At 31.4% G+C, this 9,744-nt stretch overlaps 1 protein-coding gene across 1 annotated transcript; it reads left to right on the top strand.

Moving 5' to 3' along the window:
* Positions 1 to 1,373: 1,373 nt before the first annotated feature.
* Positions 1,374 to 8,486, top strand: LOC136066263 (uncharacterized). The gene is made up of 9 exons (XM_065770306.1): positions 1,374 to 1,377; positions 2,965 to 2,997; positions 3,831 to 3,939; positions 4,942 to 4,990; positions 5,294 to 5,419; positions 5,768 to 5,833; positions 6,020 to 6,062; positions 7,169 to 7,235; positions 8,094 to 8,486. The coding sequence occupies exons 1-8, from the start codon at positions 1,374 to 1,376 to the stop codon at positions 7,171 to 7,173; spliced, it is 435 nt and encodes a 144-aa protein (XP_065626378.1). The 3' UTR covers positions 7,174 to 7,235; positions 8,094 to 8,486.
* The last annotated feature ends 1,258 nt before the right edge of the window (positions 8,487 to 9,744 follow it).

Below are 9,744 nucleotides of genomic sequence, written 5' to 3'. Positions count from 1 at the left end.
AAAATACACCCTGGAACCTAAAAGATGACCAAAATAACCCCGAAGCCTAAAAATTGACGAAAATAATCCCGAAAGCTAAAAGCGACCAAAATTCCCCGAAACATACAACCTAAAACTAAAAAATTTCCAAAATACCTTTGAAACCTAAAAAATGATCAAAATACCCTAAAACCTATAAAGTGACGAAAATACCCCTAAACCTTTGAAATGACCCAAATAAACCCAAAACCTCAAAAATGGCCACAAACAACCTGAAACCTCTAAAATTACCACAAATACCTTGAAACGACCAAAATACCTCTAAACCTATAAAATGACCAAAATACCCCCCAAAATATCTAAAATGACCAATATACCACGAATCCTATAAGATGAACAAAATACACCCAAAACCTCTAAAATTACCAAAATAGGGGTTTAGAGGGTGTTTTGGTCATTTGCTATGTTTAGGGAGTTTTTTGGTCATTTCTTAGTTTTAGGGGGGATTTTGGTAATTTTTTAGGTTTAGGGATTATGTTTCGGGGTATTTTGGTTGTTTTTTAGGTTTTGAGGATATTTTAGTCATTTTAAGGTTTATGTGTTATTTTGGTCATATATAAGTTTCAGGGGTGCTTTGGTCATTTTTTAGGTTTCGGGGGGTATTTCAGTTAATTTCTAGGCTTTTAGGGTACTTCGATCATTTTTTAGGTTTTGAGGGTATTTCGATCATGTAATTAGGTTTCTAGGTTATTTTGGTCAATTTTCAGGCTTTAAGGTTATTTTGGCCATTTTTAAGATTTCGGGGGATATTTCAATCATTTTTAGGTTTCTAGGTTATTTTGGTTAATTTTCAGGCTTCGAGGTTTTTTTGTCCATTTTTAAGGTTTTGGAGGTATTTTGGTCATTTCTAGGTTTCGGGGTTATTTTGGTTAATTTTTAGGCTTCGAGGTTATTTTGGCATTTTTTTAGGTTTTGGAGGTATTTTGGTAATTTTTTAGGTTTCGGGGGTATTTTGGACATTTTTCTAAGGTTTTAGGGGTATTTTGGTCATTTTTTTTTGGTTTCAAAGGTATTTTGGTCATTTTTTGGGTTCCATGGGTATTTTCATCATTTTTTATGTTTCGGGGGGTATTTTGTTCATCTTTTTGGTTTCGGGGGTATTTTGGTAATTTTTTGGTTTCAGGGGTATTTTGGTCATTTTTTGGATTTCATGTTTATTTTGAGGTTTTGGGGTATTTTAATCATTTTTGAAGATTTTAGGGCACTTTGGTCATTTACACTTTATGGGCATTTTGGTAATTTTGATAATTGGGTAATTGGATGTGTTGGGGTTTACCCATAATGATTGGGTTGGGTTGGGTTTGGGTTAGAAGCAATTAGTTAAATAGGTTATAATGGGTAAATGAGTTTTATATACCGAACCCAATTAAAATATTAAATTATATTTTAATATTGTTGGTCCTCGAGTCACATCTTACATTTTTTTTTTTAGCTATTACATTATATTTTACTCATTTTTAGTGAGGAATTATATTTTATTAATTTGAAGTATTAAATTAAAATATATTAAATTAGTTTGAAGTATTAAATTAAATTAAATTTTGTTAAATTGAATTATTAAAAAATATTTTTATTAATTAATATAATTTATTTTATTAATTTGTACTGTTAAATTATATTTTATTAATTTGAAGTATTATATTCAATCTTATTAATCAAGAAAATATTAAATATTACTATTTATAATTTGAACTATTTATATTACTGATACTTCCCAAGAAATTCTGATAGATTTAAAGGAATTCTAAGGAGTCAGTGGGCTGGAATGTCTTCGGATGTTCTTGATCTAGTAAGATGAGTCCTGAGAAAACAAAGAAAGTCAGCAGAGAAGACCGGTTGTGGCCGGCCTTTGATTCTCCGATGGTAAAGTTAGAAAACTGGAGGATAGGAAAACTGTGTTTTTATGTTTCTCAAGTTCTTTCCGGAGAAAGAATAGAAAAGAAGAAGATCCCCTTACCTTTGCAGAGACAGGCCTTTATATAGCAGTAGAAATCAGTTACCTTTATAAATTTTGTTAAATTGAATTATTAAAAAATATTTTTATTAATTAATATAATTTATTTTATTAATTTGTACTGTTAAATTATATTTTATTAATTTGAAGTATTATATTCAATCTTATTAATCAAGAAAATATTAAATATTACTATTTATAATTTGAACTATTTATATTACTATTAATCAAGAAAATGCTAATGGAAATACCTATCCCAGTGCTTGTAAAAGCACTGGGATAGGCCTCTCTCCATAAAGGAATGGAGAGACCTGTCCCAGCGTTTTTGAAAGTGCTGGGATAGACCTCTCTCCATAAGGGTATGGAGAGACCTGTTCCAGCGCTTTTGAAAGCGCTAGAATAGGGTCCACCTATTCCAGCGCTTTCCTCTCTCCATAAGGGAATGAAGAGACCTGTCACAGCGCTTTTGAAAGTGCTGGAATAGGGTCCACCTATTCCAGCGTTTCCAAAAGTGCTGGGATAGGTCTCCAAAAGCGCTGGGATAGATCCTTCCTACCACTTAAAAATTTTCAAACTTCCCCCTTAATTTTTTCACCTTCCCACCACTTTGACCTCTCATTTTTGGTCCCCCACTTCTTTAGTTCAGATGTTTTCCTCTCACCCACATTTTCTCTCCCTCTCCCTCTCCCTCTCCCTCTTCCTTAACCCACTTCCCCTCCTCCTCTCTTATTCTTTACTCAAAACCCACCATTTCTTTTCCAAAATTTCAAGCACAAAAATACTAACCAAAACCACAAACCCTACCCAAAGCAAGGTAATTCTCTCTAGCTCTCATTTCTATTTTGTAGCAATATTTGTATATATATATTTGTTGTTAAATTTCTGGTTTTCTAGTTTTGATTTTGGTTGAAGTTTGGTTTGGGTTATGTGTATATTTTTGTGTAACTATTGGTTGATTGTGTGGGTTTTAGTTTTGGTTTTGGTTAAAGTTTACCCAAAGCAAGGTAAGTCTCTCTAGCTCTCATTTCTATTTTGTAGTAATATTTGTATATATATTTGTTGTTAAATTTTTGGTTTTTTAGTTTTGATTTTGGTTGAAGTTTGGTTTGGGTTATGTGTATATTTTTGTGTAACTGTTGGTTGATTGTGTGGGTTCTAGTTTTGGTTTTGGTTTTGGTTAAAGTTTAGTTGATTTCGTGGCTTTTTATTTTTTATTTTGGTTAAAGTTTGCTCTATTTTGGAGGAATTGCAGGTGGCAATAGTGCTAACAAAAATTTTCTCTATTTTGGAATTTAATTTTTAACCACTTGTGATAGTAGTGTCCATGGCTAATGGACTTGATTATGGAGTTAAAGTACTCTACTGTTCCATGAAAATGATAAACTTATTTGTGCTTTAATTCTTGGATATTGGAAGATTCTAGTTGTGGGTTTGGTGCCAGTATTGTTTGTGTTTTTCAATTGATTTACCAGGCTATTTCCTATTGATTTCATTAGTCAAAGCAACAAAAAGAGTGGGGATGGCTTGGAAAACTTTCTTATTTCCTAAATATATAGTTAGATAGCTAAGTTAGTTGTATCTAGGGAGTGGGAACTGCTTGCAAATCTTTTTGGTCTGTTACATGGAGGCAAGACTTTTGAGCAATAATTTTGTTAAAATTGATATATTTTAAAATTTTAAAATTTAAGTGACTAGAGCTTAGGACATGAGATTTAGCAAGAGTGTACATATCTATTAAGTGATTTGTGGGCTTCATGGTATCTGTGTTTTCCAGATGTTATGGATCTACATGTCTTTCCCCCCTCTTCTCTATTTTATCAAACCTTTCTTTTTGCAGGAGCTACTGTTTGCTTTGGGTTGTGGAGGTTTGGTAGGTCCCTTGATTCATGTGTTGATCAAGTTCTTGCAATAGATGGAAGTCGGATGCAGAAGGAGTTGGCAAATATGTAGGTCTCCTCATCCTATTTGCTTTTTGGTTGTGAACCTTTCCCATTTGTGCAATATGCTGGTTAAACTGATTACTGGTATTTGTTAAGACACATGTCAACAGACTATGGTTGTTGTCCTAACTAGTATGAGCCTTAGCCAATGTAGCTTAGATTTTTAGTTTATCATAGAATTTTGTGTATCATTTGTTTCTGAAGTTTTAGAAATTTATCTTCATATTATTATCAATATCCAGTGTAATCAATTCTTTAGTTAGAACTAATCCAAATGGAGTCTCATGGGGTTAAGCTGAGTTTGTATGAAAGTTGGACAGCCAATGTTTTCAACTAGCTTAGCTAGTAAATAGGTGTGTGAGATAGTGTTGATTCTATGTTTTGATCTTACATGTAAAAGTAAATAATAAATATTTAAAATAGTCTAGTTAAATTAGGGAGGGATCTAGCCTGTAACTAAGTGGTGGGCTGGCATTTAAGGTGACTAGTTATTGTCAAAGTATTCAATAATGTTTTGACCTGTTCGCTCCATTCAAACATCCTGACTCTCTAAACTTTCTTTCAAACAATTAGAAATTTCAATTGTATAAATTAGTATATATGACTAATAAAAAAAAAAGTATATATGATACTTTTTACCAGTATCAATATCCTTAGATAGATTTCTTATGTAAGATAGTTTAAAAAAAAAAAAAGATATTTTACTATATTTCTTCTTCTTTCTTGCATCCTAGCCCCTGCTTCCCTTTTTATCTTCATAGAATTATTACACTTCCAACAATATTTTTCTTAAAACTGTGAAAAAATGGGTATAAGTTATGGTGCAACAAACCTTCTGGTGCTTGCTTTCAAATTTCTTGGGAATGAAAATTGAATTGTCTTTTTGGGTTTGACTATAATCATATGTTTTTCTTAGCTGTAGATGCTTGTCACTTAAGGCTATTAGCTTGATGCTTAAGAAGAGCTTGACAATCTTATTAAGTGAGAAAGCATTTTGATTTTTAATAGAAATGGAATCAATTTGACCAACTTCGATCTCCATTCTACTCTCACAAAGGTATACCCTTTTTCCTTTTCTATATTTTTTAAAAAATTTATTTGGAAATTGTGTTCAAAATGTTATATTTTCACCATATGCGAATTAGATTGTAACCATGTAATTTTTGTATTTTGAGTTTGTGATTCTAATAAAGCCATTTAAACACTCAATTTTTTTTTTTCTAATAATGAATTTGGCTTAGTATTTAGTGAGAAGTTAAACCTTAAGTGTGTAAAATTTAGATGTATTTGATTTTTTAACAATGCAGAGAAAATGTGAGTTGCTTTCTTATTTACAATAGTGAATTTGGGATATTTATAGGTATTGGAACAAGTGGGGTTTGAGGTAACTGATGGTGGAGAATGGAAGTTCTGGAAGTATGTGGAGGAAGCTGAGTTTGGACCAAGGCTGCCAGTTCATACTGTTTTCATTATGGGAAAATTACTGGTAGGGGATCAAAATTTACTAGGTTTGTGTGTGTGTCTATATATATATATATATATGCTTTATTAATTTTTTTAATTATCATATACAAGTTTAATTTTTTTTGCAATGCTAAATATGAGGGATGTCTTCATTGGGTCTTACATTAAACACATTTGAGAAACAAACTATTTTTTTTAGTGCTTGCTTTAAGAGCTTGTCTATTCATGTGGATGCTGGGTCTTTGACACTTTTATACCTTGATTTAATTGGGAGAATTTCTTAATCACATGAAGAATTTCTAAGTGATGTCCACTTTAGTTATGCCTACAAATTTTGTTTCTTCACCTTTATAGTTTTACTTGTGTTTAGGATCAGCAAAGTAGGGAGCTTTCTCAATGTCATGTATCTAAGCTAGCCAAGAAACTAAGGGTGAAGGTATGAGTGATGAGTTGGTACTTTTCACCCTTATTTATGATATTACAAAGTTCATTTGTATTATTGCTTCTGCTGTATTTCTTCTGCAAGTTTAGTGTGAAGTTTTTTTTAACGCTTAACTACAATCTTGTTTTAGTTGTTCAATTTTACCAATTATTTAGTTTTTATTTGTTGATTATTTTCCAGGAAGAAGAGATAAAATTGAAGCCTGTTATTGCATTCAATTGTGGTAATGTCTTCTTATAAGAGTTCTTTCAATGATTTTTGGTTACATCTTGATGTAATTGAGATGTGAAAAGGCTAATGCATTTAGTACTAATAACTGAAAGGTTTTCTAATTTTGGTCCTTTCATTTCATGGCCTAAAATGTGGCCGTTTCTTTTATTAGTAGGTTTTTAGGTTATGAGTCAAATGTCCTTGTCTCACCATCCTTATTGAGTATCTAGACTTGGCTGTGTTATATATATATATATATATTCCCCCCTTCTTTTTTGCCAATATGGTATTTGCAGCGCATTTCTGTCAAACTAAAGGCTTACATTCATCTATGTCAATTCATGTCTGGTTTCTTAGCCAACCATTTCGTCTGAAGTGGACCCAATTTATTGAATTTTGTTTTTTGAGTGCTTAATGTAGTGTTGACCAAGTATACTAGTTCTAAAAATATAGCTAACATTTGCAAACAGCTGGTTCCAAATAACAATCTGAATTGACCTGAATGACAATAATGTATAAATACTATTGTTTAATATGTAACATGCCTTTGCAATTTGACAATGTAATTATTTCTACCATTTTTATTCCTTTTGAATTGATGAGTGAATTTTGCTCTTGACTTCTTGCAGTCTTTTTTTTTTTTTTTTTTTTTTTTTTTTTTTTTTTTTTTTTTTTTGAATGACAATAATGTATAAATACTATTATTTAATATGTAACATGCCTTTGCAATTTGACAATGTAATTATTTCTACCATTTTTATTCCTTTTGAATTGATGAGTGAGTTTTGCTCTTGACTTCTTGCTGTCTATTTTTTTTTTTAGTAAAAATACTTGCATAGTGTAAGAGAGTGCAAGATTTTAGATACATCATCTATCAATATATGTCCCAAGAGAGAAAGAGAGTGAGAGCTACAACTACAACTAGAACTACAAGTCTGCTATGGCACATCTAATTTATCAATATTTCAAACATGAATCAAGCAAGTGCCTTTAACAATGCGTCTATGCATTAATCTTTCCACTCAATTTAGTTGATAAATTTATTTTACTTTGTCATTGTGTTTTTTATTAAAATAAAAAACAACTCAATTCTGATTGTTGGATTTGTTAAATTGCTAGATTAAACATTTGGTGGCTACTGCAATATCTTTGGCATCTCCTGTGGAGCAAAGTAAGGTAGCAACTAGTAAGTTAACCTCTCATTCTCCAACTACGTATGATTAAATTATTAAATAGCTCATGTTTACTGTGGAACAAATGCAAACTAGCAAAATATTGGAGCTTATCTTTTGGTTTGTATATCTTTGCACACCTCTCCCTATTTTGGTTTACAGTATTTTCTCTCAATGTACTTAGTTTAGTAGTTTCTTCTCTTTTTACATGATTTTGGACATGAAGTCACCTAATTTACGTCTTTTAAGTTATCTTAGTAGTCTATAATTTAGACTTAAGTTTTGCAAGATTAGCAGCTTGCTGTAAGTTTGAGTTCCTCTTTATGGGAGCAAACCGCTAAAGGGTGAGTAAAATCTACTTCATAATACCCTATTAGTCTATAATTATATGTCAAATTTTTTGCTGTGGTGGGTTGTTGATTTGGAGCAAGCGGGTGGCTTGCATAGTGATATAAGGTGGTTTACTTTTCATTATTGGGAGTGTTGATTTTCTTGTGAATATTGTGATATTATTTTTCAATTATGTGTGAATTTATTTTATCCCCTCTTAGTAAATTCAAATATTCTGCTGTGGTGGGTTGTTGATTGGAGCAAGCTGGTTGCTTGCATGGAGATATAAGACAGTGTATTTTATTTTGGGAGTGTTGATTGTGTTGTTCCTATTGTGCTATAATTATTGATGATGAACTTAGTCATTCTCGTTGGAATTTCCTTAATAATTCCATCTTTTATGTGATCATCTAAGTTTACTTTTTATCTATTGCTACTTAAGTAATACTCATGCATTGGTGTATTCAGTGATTAGCCCTAGGCAGACCAAGTATGGATCTAACTTGACTTAGACTTATATTTTTCAGTTTCGTGAACACTAGGTTCCTAGGTGATTGGAGTGGTCTAGCATTTTAAAGCTTTTTCAACATTAGCTATGGAGTCAAATTCAAGGCATTCTTAATTATTACCCATGATTAAGTTCAGATTTTTCATCATCGATAAGTATATGTATGGCTCCTTTGGAAGAATGGGCATGGCAATTTATGGTACAAGGACAATTTCTTAATGCCCTTGATGAGAGATTGAGGGCTATAGGTGGGTTTGATGAGGGGAAGATTAAGTTGGATGAGCCAGAAAGTGAGGACTTGGACATATATTTGCTCCAAAAAATGAAATCCAGGGATATGTGGTCTGAGTTTGAACAAAATTATGGCTCTTCATTACACCCAACATTTGAAGATATTCTTGATTATTACCCATGATTAAGTTCAGATTTTTCAACATTTGAAGATTTTTCATCATCGATAAGTATTGTATTTGCTATTGTAAATAATTATAAGTAAATATATTTAGTTTGTTGGTTTAATATGGTATTGTATTTGTTATTGGAAAATATGAATTGTGGTTCATTACAAGTGTTATAATATAGGTATTGGAAAATATGTATCTTAGGTACATTACAAGTGCTAATTTTTTTTTTTTTTTTAAAAGGACCTATATCAACGCTTTTGAAAGCACTCACATAGGTCCTTTTAAATTATACTAATTCACGATCTATACCAGTGCTTTTGTGAACGCTAGTATAAGCCTTTTAAATTATATTGATTCAAGACCTGTACCAACACTTTTTAGAACGTTGGAATAAGTTCTGCCAGTGCTTTCAAAAGTGTTGGTATAAGTCTTTTAAATTATATTCATTCATGACCTATACCAGCACTTTTGAAAGCACTGGCATAGGTAGTACCTATTCCAGCGCTTTCAAAAGCGCTAGTATAGATCTTGAATCAATATAATTTAAAAGGCCTATTGTGATAAAGTTGTGAAACTAGTTATAGTACTAGACATACTCATAATAATTTTAGAGCAATGTATGTATCAGCGTGTGTAATAAACTTCTCTCACAATTTTAGGATAAATGTTTTTGTTATTGGTAAAATCTCTGATGGTTGAATTAGAGATATAGAATTCAATTCCTACCTATATCAGCGTGTGTAAAAGCGCAATGTATGTCTTGATCTGATTATAAAGAGTTATCATCAGAAGCGGACGCCATAGGTTAAAACTCTTTCAAAAAAAAAAAAAAAATTGCGACAAAAATTATTTTCATGATTATTAAAAGAGTAATACTACAGTCACAAAATTTTTAATAACATTTTTACAAATTATTAAGATGACAAATATTTACACCTTCTCATTTAAACCCACTACTTAAATATCTTTTATTTTTTACTAATAGCCAATCACAACATCAACAGTTTCAACTCCAACATTTTTCTTACCAAAAATATAAAATCCCCTTCTTTATTCTTCATTTCTTTGTTACAAGACTTTCCTCGCCAATTGCCGTGCATGCATGTTACCCACTTCCGACAAATTTTGTTGTATACAATAATAAAGTTGAACAAATCAAAAATATCTTGCTCCTCATGATCAATTCACTAATTAACCTTGTCTCAGGTAAAACAAATTAAGAGCTTTATACATGTGTTTCTGTGTTTTATTTTTACACCATGCTTTAATTCTCTTAGAAGC

This window comes from Quercus suber, unplaced genomic scaffold (assembly GCF_002906115.3).
Source record: "Quercus suber isolate HL8 unplaced genomic scaffold, Cork oak 2.0 scaffold_29, whole genome shotgun sequence".
Lineage (NCBI taxonomy): Eukaryota > Viridiplantae > Streptophyta > Magnoliopsida > Fagales > Fagaceae > Quercus > Quercus suber.
Note: the sequence above shows the minus strand (reverse complement) of the source record. Positions and strands in the feature narration are given on the sequence as shown.